Genomic DNA, 22,991 nt, shown 5'->3' with positions numbered 1-22,991 from the left:
GGCCAAATCCAGCCTGAGCCTGGAACCAACCAGGTCAGAGGGCAACTTCTGCCCTTTGCCTGCAGCAGGCCCAGACCCCCACAGGGCACCCCTGTAGTCCAGCCAGGGCCCAGTTCCCTAAACTTCTGGGCCCCAAGCTCAAGAATTAAAAACAGAAAGACAGGGGCGCCTGGATGGCTCAGTGGGTTAAAGCCTCTGCCTTCGGCTCAGGTCATGATCCCAGGGTCCTGGAATCGAGCCCCACATCAGGCTCTCTGAGAGCCTGCTTCCTCCTCTCTCTCTCTCTCTGCCTGCCTCTCTGCCTACTTGTGATCTCTGTCTGTCAAATAAATAAATAAAATCCTAAAAAAAAAAAAAAAAAAAAAAACAAAAAGACAGCCTCCAGGAACTTCTGGGTACCTGGGCTTCTGGTGTCTTGTCTGGGGGACTCCTTCCTCCCCACCCAAGTGCTAAGAAGGGGTGGTTTGCTGACCCACCATTTGGGGGTAGCAACAGTAGAGCCAGAGCTGGGCAGGAGCACAAATGCTCCGTGGGGTGGCCGGAAGCAGCTGCCCAACGGAAGGAGGCAGCAGGAAGCCCGAGCCAGGGAGGGCAGGACCCAGGGCCACCTGCCCAGGGTTGAGCCAGGTCCCCAGGGACTCAGGGCGCCACCTGCAAGACGTCCCGGCAGCTGAAGAGAGCATGACACCGCACAACCCCCCACACCTGACACCTGGCTTGCTCTCCCCAGGGCGCCCCCACACTCCTAGGGGGCACCCGCCCTCCCTTGCCCTGACACTCTTACCAAGGCCCAGTCCTCCAGGCAGCCTCCACCCACAGCCCAAAGAGTCTTTGCGAAATACTGACTCAGGAACCTCTCCTGCTTAAAACCCTCCAAGGGCTTTCTCCCGGTGCTTTCAGTCAAGTTCCAACCCCACCCTGCCGGGTGGGCCCAGCTGTCCCCACAAGCTCAGCCCTGACTCCTCCTCATGACCTCTGTCGCTGAGCCCTCCCTGCTTCCTCAGACTCCCACCCTGGACCCCTTTGAATTTGCTGTTCCTCCAACCTGGAACTCCCCCCCACACACACCCTCCCTCTCCCCACCGTCTGGCTCCTTCTCACCCTGCTGGTCTTCCTGCATGGCCTGTTTTTGGCAAAAGATTTTCTCTTTTCTAAAACAGACCCCAGGCCTGGGTGGCTCAGTGGGTTAAGCCGCTGCCTTCGGCTCAGGTCATGATCTCAGGGTCCTGGGATCGAGTCCCGCATCGGGCTCTCTGCTCAGCAGGGAGCCTGCTTCCTCCTCTCTCTCTCTGCCTGCCTCTCTGCCTACTTGTGATCTCTCTCTGCCAAATAAATAAATAAAATCTTTAAAAAATAAAATAAAATAAAATAAAATAAAACAGACCCCAGGCCTGGGTGGCTCAGTCGGTTAAACGTCTGCCTTCTGCTCAGGTCATGATCCAGAGGTCCTGGGATCGAGTTCTGCATCAGGCTCCCTGCCCGGCGGGGAGTCTGCTTCTCCCTCTCCTTCCTTCTGCCCCTTCCCCTGCTCGTTCTCTCTCTCAAATAAATAAATAAAATCTTTTTATAAAATAAAAAAATAAAGCAGACCCCCGTCGTTTTCCCTCCTAGACTTACTCAGCTCTGCTCTGCATCTTCCCTCGTGCCCACGGTGCCGAGCCACGGAGACCACGATGATGAAGAAACTGACACACAGAGAGGTTGCATCCCTTGCTTAAGGCCACACAGCCAGGAAGAGGCAGAGCCAAAAAACAGAAGTCAGCCAAAGTCCTGTTTTTAAGCAAATGAATCCCTATATCAGAGGGTAAGGAGAGTGAGGCTCAGAGGGGTGCAGGGGTCAGTAAAACGACGGGCAACCCCAAAAGCTGCATCACCTCCCCTGTTCCCCGCTGCTTTCTGGGGGGCCAGTGGGAGAGCGAGGCTGGAGCCCAGCACCCGGTTAGCGGGCGCAGGGAGAGTGGCGCCAAGCCGGGCCGTTGCCAGCCTCCCTCATAATTAAAGACACACGCATGAAAGACAGTGCCAAGATACCATTAAATGCCCATTAAGCTAGCAAAACTAAATCCAGAGGGTAAAGCCCGGATTGGCACGTGGCGAGGAGACAAGCACACGCGTACGTCACTGATGGCTGTCACGATGGCCTCAGAGTTTCCAGAGACCAATAAAATCTCCGGAGCCCAGTGAGCCAACACTCCAGCATTGGGGAACACACCCTGCGGAAGGCGCCCAGGAGGGAACGAAAATACAAAGTCTCTGAAGCCGCCTCTGGCCAAATACCGGAGCCACCCGGATGTCTACCGAGAGAACCAGTTAAGCCGGAGGCTTGTGGACAAAATCCCCCAATCTCTGCGGCCACATGGGCCGCTCAGCCCAGACCTGGCTCCCTCGCTCACCTTTAGGCTTTGGCAAGGCTGTTCCTGGCACTTAGAACACCCTTCCCACCTCTGTTCACCAAGCTGTCCTCTGGTCACCTTTCAGCCCGCACCTAGAAGCCATTCCCCCTGCTGTACCCCATGGCAGGGTGGGCTAGTGGCCAGAGTCCTTCTGCCATTCCCCAAACACCCCAACCTGAGCTGCCCTGTCCCAGCTCCCCCTCACACACTGCAAGCGCTCATCGGGGGTCTGGCACCTGGAGTCCCGTCTGGTGGTGGTGTCCGCAGGGCCCGTGCCTGGCATGCTCATTGCTGGGCTTTGGGGACACCACTGGTTGCAAGACACTTGATGTGACCTCAGGGGCATGGGGCGGGGAGAAGTCCGAACATGCCTTTCATAACTAGGATGGGCACATGTGTGTCACTCATCTTGAGAGAAGTCGCTGAGATTCAAGATCCGTCTTCGTGGCAGTGACGATCGTACAACTAGGTGAGTAGACGAAACACCACTCAACTGTGCTTTTAAAGAGTGAATTTTATGATATGTGAATTACATGTCAAAAACCCCTCGGGGCGCCTGGGTGGCTCAGTGGGTTAAAGCCTCTGCCTTGGGCTCAGGTCATGATCCCAGGATCCTGGGATGGAGCCCCGCATCGGGATCTCTGCTCAGCAGGGAGCCTGCTTCCTCCTCTCTCTCTGCCTGCCTCTCTGCCTACTTGTGATCTCTGTCAAATAAATAAAATCTTTAAAAAAAAAAAAAAAAAAAAAAAACCTCCATCCTTGATGAAGCTGGGGATGTGGCCCATGGGGACTCATTCAGGCAAGGGACAGGAATGGGGCAGTGGTCCTTAGCAAACGGGACCGACCTGCGACCTCAAAGGGTAGAGAGCTTTGGGCAGGGACAGGAAAGGGAGGGACATCCCAGGTGGTGAACATCGTTAGGAGATGCTGAAGAGGCCAGACAACCCACAAGCTGGGGAATCAGGGTGACTGTGGAGACCAAGGTTTGCAGGGAGCAGGAGAGAGGCTGGACATTTCCCAGCCTCCTCTTTCAGCTGGTGTGACCATGCAACAAAGCTTTGGCCAGTTAGGTTTAAGTGGAAATGATACGTGAGAGCTTCCAGAAAACCTTCTTAAAAGACAGCTGGCATGGACTTTTTTCTGGCCGAACTACAGCTGTGGTGGCTGGAACTCAAGCAGCCACATTGGATTGTGAGGTAGAAGGCAGATATTTAAAATGGCAGAGCAGCAAGATAGGAGAAGCATGGGTCCCTTTTAATCACAGAGTTGCTGTACTAGCCCTAGGCTATCAACCTTCCTACTGCATATTTGTGAGCTAAGCCTCTGTTTCAAGTCACTGGAATTGTTATCACCCTCAAACAAATCTAGTTCTCACTCAAATGTGCTATGGTCAAATTTATGCTGAAACAATGAGAACCAATATTCAGGAAACTGGAGAAAGGATAACTTTCTCTCTCTCTTTCTCTCTCTCATCCTTCATTTCTTTACTGTTTCCCAAAACATGTCCTGAGCAGGGCACCTTACCTGTGTTCGATAAAAAACAAACAAGCAAACGAACAAACAAAAACCGTCCATCCCGGGGCGCCTAGGTGGCTCAGTGGGTTAAAGCCTCTGCCTTCAGGGGCGCCTGGGTGGCTCAGTGGGTTGGGCCGCTGCCTTTGGCTCGGGTCGTGATCTCGGGGTCCTGGGATCGAGTCCCGCATCGGGCCCTCTGCTCAGCGGGGAGCCTGCTTCCTCCTCTCTCTCTCTGCCTGCCTCTCTGCCTACTTGTAATCTCTCTCTGTCGAATAAATAAATAAAATCTTTAAAAAAAAAAAAAATCTTTAAAGCCTCTCCCTTCAGCTCAGGTCGTGATCTCAGGGTCCTGGGATTGAGACCCACATCAGGCTATCTGCTCAGCAGGGAGCCTGCTTCCCCCCCCCACCCCCGCTCTCTCTCTCTGCCTCTCTGCCAGCTTGTGATCTCTATCAAATAAATAAATAAAATCTTAAAAAAAAAAAAACAACAACAAAAAACCTTCCAGCTCAAGCAGGGAGAATCAATGCAAATATTAATAATATGGCCAACTGATGTGCATGTTTATTAGACCAAAAATCCATCCATCCATGCAGATGTTATCCAAACTTCAGCCCAAGTTGTATAAACACATGTGTGCATACACACACACACACCCACAACACACACACGATCTTCTCCCTCCACTGTTACTCCTCGACATTTGCGTGGCCAAACCCCAAGCATGGGTTCCCTCGGGGTCAATATCCTCGTGGTGGTGGGACCTACATAACTACAGTCCAAGGTCTGGGCCAGGAATGACAGCACCTCTCCAACCCTCTCCTTCTCTCAGAAGCTCAGGTCTGACACCCTAGGGCCTGGCCAAGACTCCCCCCGGGGACACTTTCCCAGCTCCTTAACCTTCGAGGCCTAAGGTGCCAGACAATGTATGGAGAATCCTGGGGACCTACACACAGCAGATAAAAAGAGAGTCACTAGCCCATTATACTGATAAGGAAACTGAGGCCCAGGGAGGCATAGACATCGGAATCACAGATAACAGGACTGAGGTTTGACTTCTCTCCTAACTCCTAGCTCTTTCTCTCTCTTTTTTCTTTCCTTCTCTTTTTTCAAGATTTTATTTATTTATTTATTTATTTATTTATGTGGGAGAGAGAGCACTCACAGAGAGGGGCAGAAGGAGAGGGAGAGAAAGGGAGAGAACCCGGGCAGGTTCTGTGCCCAGTGGAGCCGGATGGCAGACTCGATCTTATGACCCTGAGATCACAACCTGAGCCAAAACCGAGTCCGACGCTCAACTGACTGAGTCATCCAGGCGCCCCTCTAGCTCCTTCTCTACCCACGCACAGACTGCGTGGTGGAGAGCAAGGATGCTTTGTTTCTTTTTCTCTTTATAACCATGTTTTGGGTTCTTTCTGCGTGCTAGGCACTGTGCCCGGTGCTTTACATAAACTCTCATTGGTTCCCAACAGCCCTATGAGGTGGGCTGGATTATTCCGACTTTAAAGATGAGGGAAGGGGCGCCTGGGTGGTTCAGTGGGTTAAGCCTCTGCCTTCATTCGGCTCAGGTCATGATCTCAGGGTCCTGGGATGGAGCCCCGCATCAGGCTCTCTGCTTAGCAGGGAGCCTGCTCCCCTTCCTCTCTCTCTGCCTGCCTCTCTGCCTACTTGTGATCTCTGCCTGCCAAATAAATAAATAAAATCTTTAAAAATAAATAAATAAAATAAAGATGAGGGAAGTGGGGTCAAGGGAAATGAGACTGCCCAAGGTCACCAGCTTCTTGATAGCGGGTCAGGATTCACAGTCTAGTGGTCTGAGCCTAAAGCCTGGTGACCCCACTCTGATATAATGAGTCCCAGGCAGGGGTGGGGGTTCACCTGGGATCTCTGGGAGGACTTCAGGAGACCCCCTGCAAACCCTTAAAAAGCACGGTGTTCACATGTGCCGCTGTGCATACGTATGTGCAAATGTGCATTTCCTTTTTAAAGTGATTTTTTAAAAGATCTTTTCAGTTTATTTATTTGACAGGGAGAGAGCAAGCAAGAACAAGCAGGGTGAGTGGCAGAGGGGGGAAGCAGGCTCCTGCCGAGCAGGAGGCCGATGCAGGACTCAATCTCAGGACCCTGACATCGTGACCTGAGCCCAAGGCAGCCGCTTAACTGACTGAGCCACCCAGGCGCCCAATGATGTGCATTTTCTTTTTTCTTTTAATTTATTATTATTATTTTTAAAGATTTTATTTATTTATTTGACAGAGATCACAAGTAGGCAGAGAGGCAGGCAGAGTGAGAGAGAAGAGGAAGCACGCTCCCTGCTGAGCAGAGAGCCCAACGTGGGACTCGATCCCAGGACCCTGAGATCATGACCCAAGCCGAAGGCAGCGGCTTAACCCACTGAGCCACCCAGGCGCCCTGATGTGCATTTTCTAAGAAAAAGGGCATGGCTCTCAGCTGCTCTTCAAAGGAACTCTTGACCCAGAAAAGGCCAGAACTGCTGATACTAAGTAAAACCCTTAGCCTTCCAGATCAGATCTGCTGTGCCCTTGGGAGGGTCAGGACAGGTGGGTGAGTTTTAGCTGGAGATGTGTTGTGTGACTGTCTCAGGCTCTGTTTTATTTATTTATTTTTTAAAGACTTTATTCATTTATTTGACAGACAGAGATCACAAGTAGGCAGAGAGGCTGGCAGAGAGAGAGGAGGAAGCAGGCTTCCCGCTGAGCAGAGAGCCCGATGCGGGGCTCGATCCCAGGACCCTGGGATCATGACCTGAGCCGAAGGCAGAGGCTTTAACCCACTGAGCCACCCAGGTGCCCCTCAGGCTCTGTTTTAACATCAGCGCACCAACAGCCCAGGAAGTTCATGCCCACGGCCCTGCCGGGTACAGCTCCAGGCTTCCAGAACCCACTGCTCCAGGCCCCTTTGCCCTGCCCTTTCTCTACCAGCCTGAAACACAGTGTGTCCACCCAGGAGATGAAACTCTGCCAGATTCTCTTGCCACGTGACCATTGATCTCAGGCGATCGAGTATCCGGAGCAGCCCTGGACTAGTACTACCAGCCACCCCATAAGCTGAGGAATATGGCCACCTCCACTCACAGCTGACTCCCACCGCGCTGACCCCGGGGGCCACCCAGGCCCTGGGAGCCCCCTCATGCCAAGAGGCCCAGTCAATGGCAACAGGACCCCGGAGGGGACACTTCCTCTCAGAGGCCTTCCTGGGCCTCAGTTGAAGAGGCCGGGAGTAAAAGAAAGAGAGGCTGCTGGGCGGCAGCGTCCGGGACTCAGCGTGCGCTAGTTGTAAGGAGGTGCCAGGGGGCACAGGTTCTGCAGCGAAGAGGAGGAGGGCACACAGCCCATGGGGGAGCTGGCGGCTGCTGACTCCCGCACTCTCTCCCCCCAAGCCTCTCAGGCTCACACCCCACGGGATCATCATGAGGATTTTGACTGCACCTGAAGAGGCAGCTCCAAGCACCTGCCCTCCCTAAGACAAGGAGCTCCGTGGGGGGTCTGGGTGGCTTAGTTGGTTAAGCATCTGCCTTTGGCTCAGGTCATGGCCCCGGGGTCTTGGGATGGAGCCCCGCACTGGGCTGTCTGCTCAGCAGAGAGCCGCCTTCTCCCTCTTCCTCTCACTCTGCTTGTGCGCTTTCTCTCTGTGTCAAATTAAACTAAAAATCTGTGAGCTCCTAAACACAGCAGGAGCCAGTAATCGCTGCCTGATGCCAAGTGCAAGGCTTCCCAGGGACAAAAGGCAGAGGCCAAGGGCAGGACCTGCAGATAGCAATGGCCTGCAGCCCAGACCATGCCGGCCGCTCTGACCCGCAGCCCTCACAGCACACCCAGCCCTGGTCAGGCCTCACCGGCATCTTCTCCCCCAAGCCCCATCAACTCACCTTTCAGCCTGGCCCAGGTAGGGGGGCACCCAAAGCCAACACTCCTACCCTGAGGTTTATGGTCTGAGGTCAGCCAGCACCCTGTGATCAATGCAGAAGTCCTAGCTGCAAGCCAAGCTCGCGTCTTCCTAGGGCCCAACTCCCTCCGCACAGACGCTCCTTCCCTTGCTCTTCAGATCATTGGTCCTTCCCCAGCTTCTATGGGGACATTTCATTAACACTTCATTCAAAGGCCCTATGTCCTTAATGAAATCAGCATCCCCCATTAGTACCCCGTCCGCCCTGCCCACTACCCTCACAGTTCTGACTGTCCTAAGGCAACTCAAAACCAAGGAGGATGGCTCAGTCAGTTAAGAGCCCGACTCTTGATTTTGACTCAGCTTATGACCTCAGGTTCATGAGATGGAGCCCTAGGTCCTGGCTCCAGCCTCGGCAGGGAGTCTGCTTCTCGTCCTCTGCCCCTCCCCCCACCCCCAATGCATACACGTGCCCTCTCTCTCTCTCAAATAAATCTTAAAAAAAAAAAAGAAAGAAAGAAAGAAAGAAAAATCAGGGGCGCCTGGGTGGTTCAGTGGGTTGAGCCTCTGTGTTCGGCTCTGGTCGTGGTCTCAGGGTCCTGGGTTCGAGCCTCACATCTGGCTCTCTGCTCGGCAGGGAGCCTGCTTCCTCCTCTGTCTCTGTCTGCCTCTCTGCATACTTGTTATCTCTATCTGCCCCCCCCCAAAAAAAAAAAGTCTAAAAAAAAAAAAAAAGAAAGAAAAATCAGGTGCGCCTGGGTGTCTCAGTTGTTAAGTGTCTGCCTTCGGCTCAGGTCATGATCCCAGGGTCCTGGGATCGAGCCCCACATCGGGCTCCCTGCTCAGCGGGGAGCCTGCTTCCCCCTCTCCCACTCCCCCTGCTTGTGTTCCCTCTTTCCATTCTCTGTCAAATAAATAAATAAAATCTTAAAAAAAAAAAAAAAAAGGCAACGACTAACTGTGAACCACAAGTGTTTATTGCAGAAATTTAGTCACCATTCCCACTTGGTAGCCGCCGCTGAGGCTGGACTGGGCCCTCTGTCCAGGGCTGGGCAGGTGAAATGGAAAAGGGTGGAAGGAGTTTGGGCCCAGGGCCTCAGAGCTGTGACAGGATGTTGGGGGCCAGGCTGCAGGTGAGGCCCGTACCATCTGGCTCCACATTCAAGGACTTCACTGTGCCATCCTCTATGACCATGGAGAACCTGCCAGAGAGACTGGGTCAAGGGCGCTGGGTGGTGCCCTCGGGTTAAGTGTCCAGCTCTTGGTTTCCACTCAGATCGTGGTCTCAGGGTCATGAGATCAAGATCACGATCATGAGATCGGGCTCTGCACTCAGCGTGGGGTCTGCTTAAGACTCTCTCTCCCTCGGGGCACCTGGGTGGCTCAGTCAAGTAAGCATCTGCCTTCCACTCAGGTCATGATCCCAGGATCCTGGGACTGAGCCCTACTGCAGGGGGAGGCACTGGGGGGGGGGGGGTCCCTGCTCAGCGGGGAGCCTGCTTGTCCCTCTGCCTGTCCCACCCCCTGCTTGTGCTCTATCAAATAAATAAATGGAATCTTTAAAAAAAAAAAAAAAAAAAAAAAGGACTCTCTCCCTCTCCCTCTGCACACTCACGCTCTCTCCAAAATGAATAGGAAAATCTTTAAAAGGAGAGCAAAACCAAGCCAATTACAATGGCCTGGGCCTGGAGACAAGGAATGGAGATTGAAGGGGTGGCAGGGGAACCCCACAGAGGACCCTCCTGCTTTTACCTCTTGAGCCGATGATTTCCAAAGAGAGACACCAATGAATCATCTAATAGCAAATCTGTCTCCTAAAAGGAAAACCAGAGATAAGGCTTAGAAACTTCCAGAACAGACCAAGCCCCGCCCCCACCAGCTGTTCCCTTCCAAGTTCCTGCATCCAAGGCCTGGCAAAGGGACCACCCTATAGGGTGGGGCTTGCAGGAGTACACTCACCTTCCCAAAGGCCCCAGTGGGGTCAGCCAAGAGCCTAACCTAAGGAGAAAGTAAAGGTCAAAGAAAAATCCCAGCCTGGCCTGGATCCCCTGCAGGACCCATACCTCACCTTGCCTCTGGTGTTGTGAGCTCGTCCCCACTCTTCAGTCACGAAGACATCATTAACACTCAGACAGGCTACCACCTGGACCCCCCTGGCCTTCAGAGCCTCAGCCTGCTCCACAAATCCAGGCAGGTGGGTCTAGGAGGGGAAACAGAGGGTTAACAAAGAGATTAAATGCCTGGGCTCTGCAACGCCTTCCCTTTATCTCCAGGCCCTCCTCACTTCCCTCTCCAATATCTTTGATCAATTAGAAATGTCAGCCAGTTCCTTTTGGCCTTGGCGGCAAGGAAGCCCGGATCCAAATTTGAGCCCTCTGTGGTCACAGTGAACTTCCCTTGGACGTGACTACACTTTATTTACCCAAGTATCTCCCACAGCGCCAATCAGCAACAGCAGCAATAACAGATGTTGGATTTAATTACAATACCCTTTTCTCCTACATTCCTGGCCCCACGACCTTTTCACAGCCACCACATTTTTCTGAAAGCTCTTGTATGCTTTGTTTTGTTTTTTAAGATTTTATTTCTTTATTTGACAGAGGGAGGGGGAGCACAAGCAGGGGAAGCAGCCGGCAGAGGAAGAGGGAGAAGCAGGCTCCCCAACTGAGCAGGGAGCCTGATGCAGGACTCCATCCCAGCACCCTGGGATCATGACCTGAGCCAAAGGCAGCCGCTTAATGGACTGAGCCACCCAGGCGTCCTGCTCTGATAGGCTTTTTAACTGTCACGACAGCTACACGCTCTCATTGCAAGCCACCCTAGGATTCAGGAACAATACAGACACGCACACAAGATTCCAACTGCTGAGTCCCAGAAGGGCAGGTCTCACCTTGGAACAGCCGGGGGTAAAGGCCCCAGGGACTCCAAACAGCACCCCCTTCTTGCCCTTGAACAGCTCTGCCAGGTTCACCTTGTTCTTAGGCTCCCCTTCAAAAACCACCACGGAAGGGATGGTATCTCCCACCTAGAGGGAACGACTTGGTAAGGAGTGACTTGGTTATTCTGGAACGAGCAAAGGGACTAGATAAGGAGATAAGGAGTAGAAGAAGGAGGGAGTGGGTAAGGAGAAGCCAAGGTAAAGGTGTTAAACCAGACCAGGCACTTGTTCCTAGTGCAGCAGAGTGGACAGAGCTGGAATGTCCTAACCTGTCCAAGTTTCCAGAATTCCCTCCCGGCCGCCCTCCCCTCTCCTCGAACCACCTGGTTCCTCCACACCCTCAGGTTTTAAGGTAGACCCGGTTCCTTTTTAACCAGTCTGTTGGTAACCACAGAAAATGGGAGAGGAGGCCTCTCTGGCTGTTGCAAGAGGTTGCATAATCAAGGAGTCGACTTCTTACCAGAAAGAAATGGGACAAATGGTCAGGGAAGGAGAGGCAGGGGATCGATCTATCTGGGGGTGAGGAGGAGACCTTGACAACAGGGAGGGAGAGAACCCTGGTCAGGTCTGGTGTCCAGCCCTCAGGAAGAGAAAAAGGGAGAGAGCAGAAGATGGAAAAGTTGGGGGGGAAGGGCATTAAATAAAAGGCATCTCTCAAAGGGATTGGATTAGTCTACCTGGGAGTGTGTGAGGGTTTCAGGGAGTCAGAGGACATATACGAAGGGAGGGCAAATCAGGGATTGGGAATTAGATTAAGCAGGAAGAGGAGCAGGTTTCAGAAGGGTGTGGAAAGGGAAGGGAGGTGGTTTCCAGGATCCGGGGGTCGTTCCAGATGAAGGGATGAAAGACTCAGCAGAAAAGTGGGAATTAGCCATGGGAGAAGTGGAAGGGGGGAGACACAGTAGGGCTTTAGGAGAAAACACTTGCTCCAGACCATGGGGTGAAGAATGATGCCCAGGAATGTAACAAAAACGTACAGGGCAGTATGGGGGAGGAGCTCGTATGGAGATTGAAAAAGGGTCCTGTGGTAAAGGAGATGGTTCCAGAAGGCGGAGGCCATGGTATTCAATCGCCTAAAAATGGTGGAGACGCATCACGCATAGTGGCAGTACAAAGGGTGAAGGCTCGAGAGAGCCTTGGGGGCTGTCCAGGAGATAAGGTACGAGTCCCGAAGATTGGCGAAAACTGGGGAGGGAGCAGCCACAGGGGTGCGGGGGCTGCCCAGGGCATGAGGGACTACTGCGGGAAGAGTCCCTGGCAGGGTGAACAGAGGTCCGGAAGGGCAGGAAGGAGGATGATTCTCCCCAGACAAGCAGGACGCAGGGCACTGGGAAGACTGGCTGGATGGGAGCTCAGGCCGGTCCCGGCCAGCGGTCACCTTGATTGGGGCCATGGCTGAGGCGGCGCTTCTGAAACCGTAGGCCCCTCCAAGCGTCCACTCCCTGCCTGGTTGCCGGCACCCGCCTGCTCTCGACGCCGCCGCTGCTGCAGACTGGACGGCTGCTGCCGGGAAGAGCACCGAGCCTGCCCGACGACTCAGGAGACGCAGCTGAAAAAGCCGCACGCCCATCCTGGACCGCGTAGCCGTTCCGCCCTAGCGTCGGGGCCGCGGCAGGGGGCGGGCCTGGTGGGAGGAACCCAAAGCGAGTCCCCTCTCCGAGAGGCGGAGCCACTGCCGGGCCCGCCCCCAGCGAGGCTCCTCTATTGCGCAGGCGTAGGGGTGCGTGCAGGGGCGGAACTTCTGGGGCGCTCGGCTTATTTGCATTTGGGGCTGGACCAAGGGCGCAGTTACGAATGGGCGGGGCATTCGGTAGCCGCACAACTTATTCATATAGAAGGATGGGGTATCGCTGTTGTGAAGCGGCTGGTTTACGGATTCCTGCAATGTTTCTTTTCCTTAGCCGGAAGCGAGGGGCGGAAGACGATCGTGTCGGGCGTCTGTGGAGGAGAAAAACTTGTATATTTCGCATACAGCGCAGGCCCCTGCACTGCGGCTGCTTTACGTAGGATGTACAGTGTGCATGACTTGTGGCTAAAGGAAACCACTGGGCCTGCGCCGTAGCCATCTCCCGCCGGGACGCTTCCGGTAGGAGCGCGTGATCCGACCAAGCTCCTCAAATACCTCTACTCCGGCTAGCACGAGAAGTTCCAGCATGTTCGCCAGTTCCGCTCCTCCGAGCCGTCCAATAGGACGAGAATGGAGCGGCCCCGGAAGTGACGCAGCGGACTTTCTGCCTCCTTCCGGTTCCGGCTTGCGGCGAACGCGTTGCGGCGACATGAAGCTGCTCACCCACAACCTGCTGAGCTCGCATGTGCGGGGGGTGGGGCCCCGTGGCTTCCCACTGCGCCTCCAGGTATCGGCCGGGGGCAGTCTCGCGCCTGTCTCCTGGGCGGAATGGGGGAACCAGGCTCCTGTCCCTAACAAAACCCCTCCTCTCCGCAGGCCACCGAGGTCCGCATCAACCCGGTGGAGTTCAACCCCGACTTCGTGGCGCGTATGATACCCAAGGTGGAGTGGGCGGCGCTTCTGGAGGCGGCGGATACCGTGAGGACCCTCCCCCACGCCCGTGCTCCCCCGGGGCCTGGAGGGGGGTGGAGAACCTGGTCTCAGAGCAAGGGGCGGGGTGCCCAGATCTGATCTAGGCCTTTGCCCACAGTTGCATCTGGTCGAGGTGCCCAAGGGGCCGATTGAAGGGTATGAGCATGATGAGAAATTCCTGAGACAGATGCACCACGTGCTGCTGGAGGTGAGAACCAGCCCATCGCTTGCTTCTTTGGCCATCACAGCCACAGGCTGCCCGTGCTCAGCTCTGTTCTCCCTCTCCTTCCCGCCCCCCCCCCGCAGGTGGATGTGCTGGAGGGCACTTTGCAGTGCCCAGAGTCGGGACGTCTGTTCCCCATCAGTCGCGGAATCCCTAACATGCTGCTGAGTGATGAGGAAACCGAGACTTAACCGCACCAGGGATTAGTTTTTCAGTTTGTAACCACGAATGGTTTTGTTTATGTATAATATGTTTGTTAGGTCTGTCTTGTATCCCCAAACCTTGACCCAGTGACACACGAAACACAGTGTTCTTGAGCTCGATATATTTCTTTTTCTCATTAAAGGTTCAAAACCAAAAGCGGTTTCTCTTTGCAGCAAATATACATTAAAATAGAGTCTCTGTACAGCCAAAGGCTCTGGGCCCTGGCTTGCCCTATGTCCCTGCACCTCCCTGGCCAAACCCAAAAATAAATATAGTGTTATTGCTCTGCAGGGCATAGAGGCAGTGCTCTCCCTAACCCCCCAAGGAGGCTGGGTGGGAGCTGATGGGGGGCCCTGGCCACCCCAGGGGTCCAGGGGCTGGAGCCTGCTTGGAGTTATTGCTTCAAGGGGGGGCAGTAATGCCCAATGCAAATGATGAGGAGAGGAGCGAAGGGGGCAGGGGCCTTTGCTTTCCAAATCCCCCTCTGCTCTGGAGAGGGGGTTGGATTAAGCAGCAGCAAAAGCATCACCCACTGGGAGACTGTAGCCTCCACTCCCTTCCCTCCCTGAGATCAGGCTTCTGCCCCCCCACATGTCCCCTGCAGCCCCCTATGGCTTCCGCAAGGCCCCCTACACTCTGGGGGCACGTTATGGCTTGCAAGGGGCAGCACTGTGCCCAGAGCCTGGGCGCACACATTCCCAGCTTCTAAGACCCCCTGGGAGGGGGGAGGGGAGGGCGTAGGGCCTGCTCCCAGGGGCTGATGGTATTGCCCTGGCCCTGCCAGCAGGCTGTGGCACTGCCGGGACCCCAGTTCTGCCCCCTTGGGGCTGACCCCATACTGGGCGGGTCCTGCCAGCACCCCCACCCATGCCCACCCCTTGCCTCAGTCCATCATGGCCTCGAGCATCTCCAAGAACAGCTTGTGCATGGGCACCTTGCCCTCCAGCTTCACCCCATAGAAATGGGCCAGCACTTTGCCCGCTGTCTGGCGAAGGAGCGGTAGCGTGAGCAGCAGCCTGCCTGCCCGCCGCCGCTCAGCACCCCCTCCGGGGCCCGCCCGGCCTGCTTCGTACTCCAGCAGGGCCTCATGTAGAGCTTCACGCAGCTGCTCCACAGCCTCGGCGTCCTCGATGTGCACAGAGTCTGCAAGGAGAGGAGAGAACGCTGTGGACACGGGATGGTTTCCAGAAAAGGCAGAGCCCCCAAATGCTTGAGCTTTGCCGGATGTTGCTTGAGGAGGAGCCAGACGCGGACTGGAGGAGCTGACCGAGGCACCACTCTCCACTCCTGCGCATGAGCCAGGGCCCCCTGCTTTCTCCCTCGACCGTGGCCCCCTTTGCTCCTCCCCATCTTCCTTCCCACTGAGTGGTTCACTTTTCCGTGTAAGGATGGCCCTAGAGGGCGCCTGGGTGGCTCAGTGGGTTAAGCCGCTGCCTTCAGCTCAGGTCATGATCTCAGGGTCCTGGAATCGAGTCCCCGAACCGGGCTCTCTGCTCAGCAGGGAGCCTGCTTCCCTCTCTCTCTGCCTGCCTCTCTGTCTACTTGTGATCTCTCTCTGTCAAATAAATAAATAAAATCTTTTAAAAAATAATAAAAAAAAAAGGTTGGCCCTAGAGCTCGAAATCCTACTTTCGGTTCCCAGATCTACCCTTGCCTTCTTTGGGACTTTGAACAAATCCCTACTCTTCCCTAAGCCGCAGTCTTCCTTGTCTGCCCAATGAGACTGGGCCACGGCCAGGGTGAGGACCTGGAGGGCCTCGAGGAGACTCCCGTCAGCGTCCGCCCAGGCTCACCTGAATTGGCAAGGGCCAGGGCCTTCAGCAGGACGTACTCTTCACGTTCCAGCCTCAGGGCCTGCAGTCGCCGCACCAGCTGCAGCAGCGCGGCCCCCAGTTCCCCCAAGCCAGCGGCGCGTGCCCCCTCCTCGTCCAGGACCAGGTCCTCCGCGAAGGCCAGCTCGTCCTGCAGTGGCAGTGAGCGCTGGGCGACACCCAACACCAAGACCTCCATCCATACGCTTTGCAGGACTGACATCTGGTCAGACAGTGACAGTGACGAGAAGCCTGGAGGGCAGTGGGAAGCAGACCTGGCTGAAGGAGTTCACCAGAGCCGGGCCTGGCCTGCAGAGGGAAGCCCCAGATCACCTGGGCCCTTTACCTGGGATGCTCTTGGCCCAGCTGATGGTGACCACAATCTCTCGGTCAAAGAGGTCACAGAGGGTAGCCACGGCTGGGAGGTGTCCATCGGGGCCCGCCGGGTCGGGCATAGCATATAGCTTCTCAGGCTCAACCACCAGCAAGTGCGACACCAGTGCATTCACGGGGGCTGCCAGGACAGGTGAAGGATGCCCTTGAAGTCATCACCTTGAAGGCCCCTTCGGGGTCAAGCACCTTCCCTAAATTAGCCATCACCCCTGCCCCACCCCATGGCCTTCTTAATAGCCACTGGCCAGCCAGGCTTGGACACTTCTCTCCGGAAAGGGCTCCCAAGATCTCCCCAGGAAAGCAAGTCCACGGACAGGTTCCGAGTGTGAGAAAAATCTTTCCCTGGTCCCAGGTGTACTACTCAGGGACTGGTTTGAGGAAAAAAAAAAAAAAAAAAGGTATTTTCAAAAGTATGCTTTCAGGGAAATGTGTTGGGAACAGACGAAGGGCAAACCAGGTTCCCGATGCCCACGCTATCCATTCGGGATGACTGACACCTAATGGGCCTCTCGTGTCCCAGCCCCATCCCAACCCTAGAGCTCCCCGGGCCCACAGCACTCACCAGTTTTCCGAGGGCCTCCAGCTACTGCCAGGGGTCCAGCAGGGAAGGAGCCCGGGAAGGGCAGCGGGTCCACCTCCGGCCGCCGCTTGTACTTCTGTCGCCCGCCTCGCACGCGGTCCAGACGTACTCCTTGAATGGCAGGACAGGGCTGTGTCCCTGCAGCTGGGGGCTGCTTGCCCTGCGGAGCACCACCCCCACCCCACCCAGTCCCCCATCGCTGCCTGCAGAAGGCCCCAGGCCTCGGCTACCCCCGCCCCGCGCTCCGTGAGCCCCTGCCCAGTGCTCACCCTCCTTGAGCATGCCCACCCGCAGGCACTTGGTGAAGCGACAGGCCTGGCAGGCCTTGCGTCTCCGCTTGGTGATCTCGCACTCGTTGGAGGCTGGACAGCTGTACTCGATGCTCCCTGCCGACAAGAGACAGGGCTCCAGTGGCGGCCTCCCAGAGTCCGGAGGGGGCCCAGAGGACAGGAGGGCCCTCACTCGTCCCAGGCAAACGCAGATCTGGGGAGAGTGGGAGTGCCCTGAGCGGGGCAGGGAAGCCCGAGACGGTGAAGGGAATGGCCTCTGGGCTGGGGGCTCCTGACTGCGCCCAGGGAGTCAGGCTGATCCTGGCCCCAAGCCTCTTGGCAAGCCACGTCTCTGGGCTCTACTAACCCCACCTGCTCTCGTCAAGGCCACAGCAGCTTCCACAGCGCTGCGCCAGCGGTCCATTCCTGTCCTCCTCTTACTTGGCCTGAAGGAGCACCTGATGCCGTGATCATGTCCTGCTCCCACACACACCTGGACACCTGTCATCCTTTGCCTCTAGGACACCACTCCTTCCACCTCACTGGCCACTCTCATTCCTGTGCATTCCCATCGACTCCTTCCATCGAAGGACCCACCCCAGGGCCGCCCGCGGACCTCGTCTCCTCCAGCTCACTTCCCCGGTGAGCTCACCGGGCGTGGGCCTTCCAGTTTCTCTCAGCAGGGCTGCGTGAACTCGACTCACTTGCCACTGCCTCAGCATCGTGCGGGTGTAGGAGGCGTGGCAAACTTCACCTGTCCGAAATGGAGCCCACGACCTACCACTCCGAACCCTAGGACTCCGTCTCTCCAGTGGCTCAAGCAGAAATCCAGAAAACATCTTTGATTCTTCTCTTATACCCAAATCCAGCCCATCAGTGCAGCCTAGCCAGCTTTACCTCTGCCTCCTGTCCAGATTCTGACCCACTGCGCCCCGAGTCACCATCACCCCACCTTCTCACTGACCTCCTCCTCTGTCCTTTTCTCCTTTGTTAATGACAACACAGGGGCCAAGACAACCGTCCAGCCCAAGTCAGATCCCACCCGCCTCCCCTGCTCCAAATCCTCCAACGATGTCCCTTCTCAGAGTAAAAGCCCAGGCCTGGAAGCTTTTCAACCTTTCTCCCCTCAGCCCCCCACACTCTGTTCCTCACACAGACGCCACGCTCAGGGCCCACTGCTCCCTCACCTCCCTCTGAGCTCTGCTCCCCGTCACCTCAGGGAAACCCCCCTGGCCCCACTGTGAGAATGTCAGGGCTCCTCTGGAGACCTCCTGCCGCCTGCCCTGCCTGATCATTTCTCAGCACGCCTTGAGCCGCTACACACGTACTTACTTCTCTTACCATCTGTCTTCCCCCTTTAGCATCTGCTCCACGAGGGCCAGGACGGCCGAGTGCTAGGAACAGGGCCTGGTATGTAATGGCCGCTGAATGAACATGGGGTGGCCCTCGCAGCCTCACAGGGCTACCGCCAGAACCGAATGACACAACCAGCCAACATGCCCTTGACACACTCCTCCTAGACCCTATGTATTCAGGGCTGTGCACGCAGCTCAAGACACCTCCTCCAAGAAGACCTCCAGAGCCTCCAACCCCGCCAGGTTCCTTGGCACGCATCCCACTCCTCCCCCTCCAGCACTTAAAACAGCTGTACTACAACAGAGTTCTGTACGAGTCATTGTTTTCCTCTCTCCCCTTCGCTCGAGTATAAATGGCTTAGTCCCAGCTATGTCCACAGGCATAGTGGTCAGGACAGCAAAGCACAGGTCTGTAAAGAACAAGGGGTCTGGAGGCTGCCTGGGGCCCACCCTGACACTACCTCTTAACCAACCGTGTGACCTTGGGCAAGTCCCATACCCAAGCCCCCCCACCCCTCAGTGTTCCCATCTATAAAACTGGGATAAAAACAGGACTTCTGGGCACCTGGGTGGCTCAGATGGTTAAGCGTCTGCCTTCAGCTCAGGTCATGATCCTGGGGTCCTGGGATCGAGACCCACATCAGGCTCCCGGCTCAGCGGGAAGTCAGCTTCTCCCTCTCCCTCTGCCTGGCACTCCCCCTGTTCATGCTCTCTCTCTCTCTCTCTGTAACGGTCTGTCTCAAATGAATAAATTCGATCTTTAAAAATATAAATAAATATAAGCAAGCCTTCCTATGAAGATTCCTGGTAAGAATGAAAGGGAATGTCAAGGTAACACATTCCACATGGTTCACAGCCCCCAAAAGCTCAATAAATGATTACAATCTGTGGCTAGGGCTCAATAAAGATTTGTCAACAAAGCTGGCAGAGAAGGGGTCCAGGGCGGGTAGGAATGCCTGGGCCTGTTAGTTCCCTGGCCTTCGGAACCATTAGAGAGCACAAAGGGTTTTAGAGCAGTGGGTGTTGGTCAAATCAAAACCCATTGCAATGTCACAATCAGTTGGGAGCCATCTGTCCGAAGTTCAGTTGCAAGTAATAAGCAGAAGCAGCAATCAACCCAAGTTCAAGTCCGGCTTCTGCCACCTTCTGCCTGTGGGACTTGAACAAAGTTTTAAAAAACCTTCCTGGGCCTCAACTGCGGTCACAGCACTGGCCACCTTATGGGCGGCTGGGGGAATAAGTGATCACGGACACAGGGGGCACCATGCCTGACACGGGGTTAGCACTCAAGGAATGTTCTCCAAAAGTACACGTTATCGCCTCAAAGCAAGCAGTGTTTCCTACAAAAACACAAGTAACAGGCGCATCCCAAGTAATGCTGATTACATATCCGTCCTGCTTACTCAGGTTTTGGTATGTGTTCCCGAGTGAGAATTCAGTGAGTAATAGTCTTTTTAAAAGTCAGGTGCTGAGGGCGCCTGGGTGGCTCAGTGGGTTAAGCCGCTGCCTTCGGCTCAGGTCATGATCTCAGGGTCCTGGGATCGAGTCCCGCATCGGGCTCTCTGCTCGGCAGGGAGCCTGCTTCCTCCTCTCTCTCTCTGCCTGCCTCTCTGCCTACTTGTAATCTCTCTCTGTCAAATAAATAAATAAAATCTTTAAAAAAAAAAAAAAAAAGTCAGGTGCTGAAGTATGAGGCAGCCCCTCTCAGTTACCCATGAGAACCTGCCTTCTGCTGGAGTTGCTTTGGGGAAATCCACCCAAGGCGGCGTGGCAGGGGTTCCATGCTGCTAAGAGAGGTCAGGAGCTACCAGAAGCAAGAACGAAGTTTAGAAGCAGACAGAGGCTGCCTCCAATTTTTCAGAGCCACTGTGGAAGGTGCTAGGCCTCCAGTACCCAGAAACCTAGGCTTCCCGAGCCCTCCCTCACATCCTACTCCCAAGCCATCAACACATCCTGGTGGCTTTATTTAACTTTTCAGGGAAATGGCACTCCCAGGTGGGAGGAGGAACTTGGGAACCCCAAGTGGTACCTCCGCCATCTACTTCCACCTGGCAGAGCACCCACTGGGTAGCAGTAGGCCCAGAGGGCAAAGGGCACAGGAGCGCGGTGGGGGCTCACCCTGGATGGTCCTCTTGAAGAAGGCTTTGCAGGCCTCACAGGATGCCACGCCATAGTGGTAGCCGGAGGCCACATCCCCACAGACCAGGCAGAGGCGTTTGGGGAGGGAGCTGAGCACCAGCTTCCCACCACCCTGCTCGCCAGGCCCAGCCCCCTCCCCATCCTCCTCTTCCTTGTGGCCTGGGAGGCAGCGGGTGGGAGCTGGGCCAGGGGCCAGGGCCACGGGGGGCTCGGTCTCGGTCTCCGAGGAACCCTTTGGGCTGTCGGGGCTGGCTGGCTCTGCCTTGATGTAGAGAGGCTCAATGCCCACCACCTGGCTGGACATGGCGCTGGTCACCTGCAGGGAGAGACCTGTCGGGTCACAGGGAAACACTGGGATGGGGGATGGAGTCCCAGTGCCACCCTGGTTGCCCAACCCCGGGCCTAGGGCCAGGCTTCCAGGCTCATCAAGGGGGAGGGAAGGAGAGCAGAGTCCAAGGAAGGGCTGCCCATGAAGAAGGCTTCCCCCCAGCTGTTGCCATGGGAACAGAGTCTCCAAAGCCTCCAGGGCGAGTAACTGTCGGCAAGGTCTTCCACTTGGGAACCTGGGGGAGGCCTGGAAACTCCCTACTCCCACCCAGGCCAGGGAAGAGCATAGCCTTAGTCTCCAAGTGACCTTCAACCCCATCTGGAATGCCCAGCCCCTAGAGAGATACCTCTCAATTTTCTTCCGATGTTGGGGACCTCGATGATTGCCCCCTCACCTGGGCATCCTCCATTCAAAAGCCCAAAGCAGGCACACAAGGGCCGGTGGTGGCTTCACACACTCCCCCTCACCTGGGTCCTCAGGTGTCCTCACCCGCTCACACATGCTCACTCTCTACTGGGCGCCTGCCGGCTCTCACACAGGGCCTTCCCCAAGCCCAGGCTCTCCTTCATGCTCCCGTTCATCTTCACACACTCCTGCCCAAGTGCACAGCCCATAAACAAAGTCACACTCGAGACTCACAATCACACACACTCACTCCCAAACACACCATGCCCCCACACTGACACACACACAGACACAGACCGTTGTGGAAACACAGTAAGAGCCTTTCACACCTGACTCAGCGCCCCTCCTGCCCCAGCATGCCAATCCCAGGCCCACCGGAGGACGCGGCTCCACCTCCGTACACCCCACCCCACCCCACCCCCGACCCCCGCCAGCACATTCACTCTTACACTCCAGCCGCCCGCAGAATCCTCCACCTCTGGGGCGCCCCGCCCCCCCAACCTGCGCACACCTACGGAAAGTTGCCTAAAGTTGCTGCGCCTCCCCTCCCCCTCCGCCCGCGGGGGACCTCTATCAGGTTATCAGGAAGTAAACGGGGAGCGCCAAGGAGGAGGAAGTTCTCCCCTGCCGGTGCGATGACCTTTGACCCAGAGAGGAGGGTGGCCCAAGGCCCCTGCGAGCGCCCCCACGTGGTCTTCAGAGCCCCTTCTCAGACAGGGAGCCCTCCCTATCTTCCACCCAGGCCCGCCCCTGGGACTTCGACTTGCTCCAGGTGCCGGATTGAACCCTGCCCTGGGACTGGATCCGAGGCCCGAGCCTGACCCCGGCCGGGACCTGCAGCTCGAGCCAGAACCGGCCCCTGTCCCAGGCCGACGCATTGAGACCTCAACACGGGATCCCGCCCGGACCCTAGCCCCGTCTGGCCCTGGACCCGGTCCCAACCGTGACCCGGGCTGGACCTGGAGCCGGACCCCGCCCGGAGCCCGCCCCACCCCCGCCCGCCTCCCAACCGCGCACGCACATGGCCCCCGCGCCCCGCCCGTCCACCCCCCCCAGCGGCGCTCCCCTCCGCCCCCGGACCTGGGGCTCCGGCAGGGCTGGCGGGCAGGCATGGGGGCCGAGCGGCCCGGAGCGCCGGGGTGAGCCTGGGGCCGCAAACGGCCCCTCCTCCGCCGCCTCCTCGGGCCGCACCGCCCCGCCGCGCCGCGTCCCCTCACTCGGCGGCGCCGCCGGCGGCTTGTAGGACACAAAAGGACATCGCGGCCGCTTCCTACTCTGCTTCCTCCAGCTGACAGCGGGGGTGGGGCCGGCCGTGCGCATGCAAAGCAGGGGGCGGGTCTCGGCGCCCTATGCTAATCAGATAAGAGGGGCGGGGCAGCGCCTGCGTGCCCGGACCAGTCAGGGCGGAGCCGGCGATGCCAGGGGGCGGTCCTTCACGAAGGTCCCGCCCATCGCCGCCTAGTAGAAGCGGTGCACTAGCTGAGGGGGCGGGGCCAGAGGAGACTTGGAGAAGCTCCGAGAGGGAGTTGGAACCAGGAGCGCTCTTACGTAACGAAGGAGGCGGGGAGCGCTGTGCGCGATCGAAGTGGGCGAGGTGGCTTGGTAGCCGCAGTTGCGGGACTGGGCGACAGCTTACATATGTAAATTAGAGGGCGGGACGAGCGGAGAGGTTAGTGTAACTGCATATGCATGAGGGGCGGGGCCCAGCATGCCCAAACTAGAGGGGAGGTGCTGCCCCTTTACCTTCTCACCCTTCCCCCAAGATTACACCACCGGGGCACTTGGGCCGCAGATCCAGTATCCCCACACAGCTGCTGGACCCAGGGTGGGAGAAGCAGGCATAAAACATGCGAGAAGTCCTGGATTTCGAGTCCCGGGAAGGCGGAGCCAATAGAGCCAGGACGGAGAACGCTCAAGGTCACTGCGGTGACCGCGTGAAGGTCACGGGGAAAGGCGGAGCCATGTGCGCCCGCCTCACGCGGGCAGCCACGCA

General features: G+C 56.6%; 3 protein-coding genes across 6 annotated transcripts; 1 reads left to right on the top strand and 2 right to left on the bottom strand.

Moving 5' to 3' along the window:
* Positions 1 to 8,769: 8,769 nt before the first annotated feature.
* Positions 8,770 to 12,383, bottom strand: PRDX5 (peroxiredoxin 5). Its single transcript, XM_044259580.1, has 6 exons — positions 12,131 to 12,383; positions 10,705 to 10,839; positions 9,883 to 10,014; positions 9,774 to 9,812; positions 9,567 to 9,628; positions 8,770 to 9,016 (listed from the first exon to the last, which is right to left on the bottom strand). Exons 1-6 carry the CDS (start codon positions 12,320 to 12,322, stop codon positions 8,911 to 8,913), a joined length of 666 nt encoding a protein of 221 aa, XP_044115515.1. The 5' UTR covers positions 12,323 to 12,383; the 3' UTR covers positions 8,770 to 8,910.
* Positions 12,384 to 12,983: 600 nt separating this feature from the next.
* On the top strand, positions 12,984 to 13,874 carry TRMT112 (tRNA methyltransferase activator subunit 11-2). Its single transcript, XM_044259578.1, has 4 exons — positions 12,984 to 13,106; positions 13,196 to 13,297; positions 13,410 to 13,499; positions 13,598 to 13,874. The coding sequence occupies exons 1-4, from the start codon at positions 13,029 to 13,031 to the stop codon at positions 13,703 to 13,705; spliced, it is 378 nt and encodes a 125-aa protein (XP_044115513.1). The 5' UTR covers positions 12,984 to 13,028; the 3' UTR covers positions 13,706 to 13,874.
* On the bottom strand, positions 13,823 to 22,204 carry ESRRA (estrogen related receptor alpha). Of its 4 annotated transcripts, none has more exons than XM_044259577.1 (7): positions 22,079 to 22,204; positions 20,245 to 20,581; positions 16,772 to 16,888; positions 16,485 to 16,613; positions 15,876 to 16,043; positions 15,512 to 15,781; positions 13,823 to 14,861 (listed from the first exon to the last, which is right to left on the bottom strand). In XM_044259577.1, the coding sequence occupies exons 2-7, from the start codon at positions 20,567 to 20,569 to the stop codon at positions 14,602 to 14,604; spliced, it is 1,269 nt and encodes a 422-aa protein (XP_044115512.1). In that variant the 5' UTR covers positions 20,570 to 20,581; positions 22,079 to 22,204; the 3' UTR covers positions 13,823 to 14,601. The 4 variants fall into 4 exon arrangements, with proteins under 4 accessions (XP_044115512.1, XP_044115511.1, XP_044115510.1 ...); XM_044259576.1 differs by lacking the exon at positions 22,079 to 22,204 and adding an exon at positions 21,510 to 21,938; XM_044259575.1 differs by lacking the exon at positions 22,079 to 22,204 and adding an exon at positions 20,940 to 21,390.
* Positions 22,205 to 22,991: the final 787 nt, after the last annotated feature.

This window comes from Neovison vison, chromosome 7 (assembly GCF_020171115.1).
Source record: "Neovison vison isolate M4711 chromosome 7, ASM_NN_V1, whole genome shotgun sequence".
Lineage (NCBI taxonomy): Eukaryota > Metazoa > Chordata > Mammalia > Carnivora > Mustelidae > Neogale > Neogale vison.
Note: the sequence above shows the minus strand (reverse complement) of the source record. Positions and strands in the feature narration are given on the sequence as shown.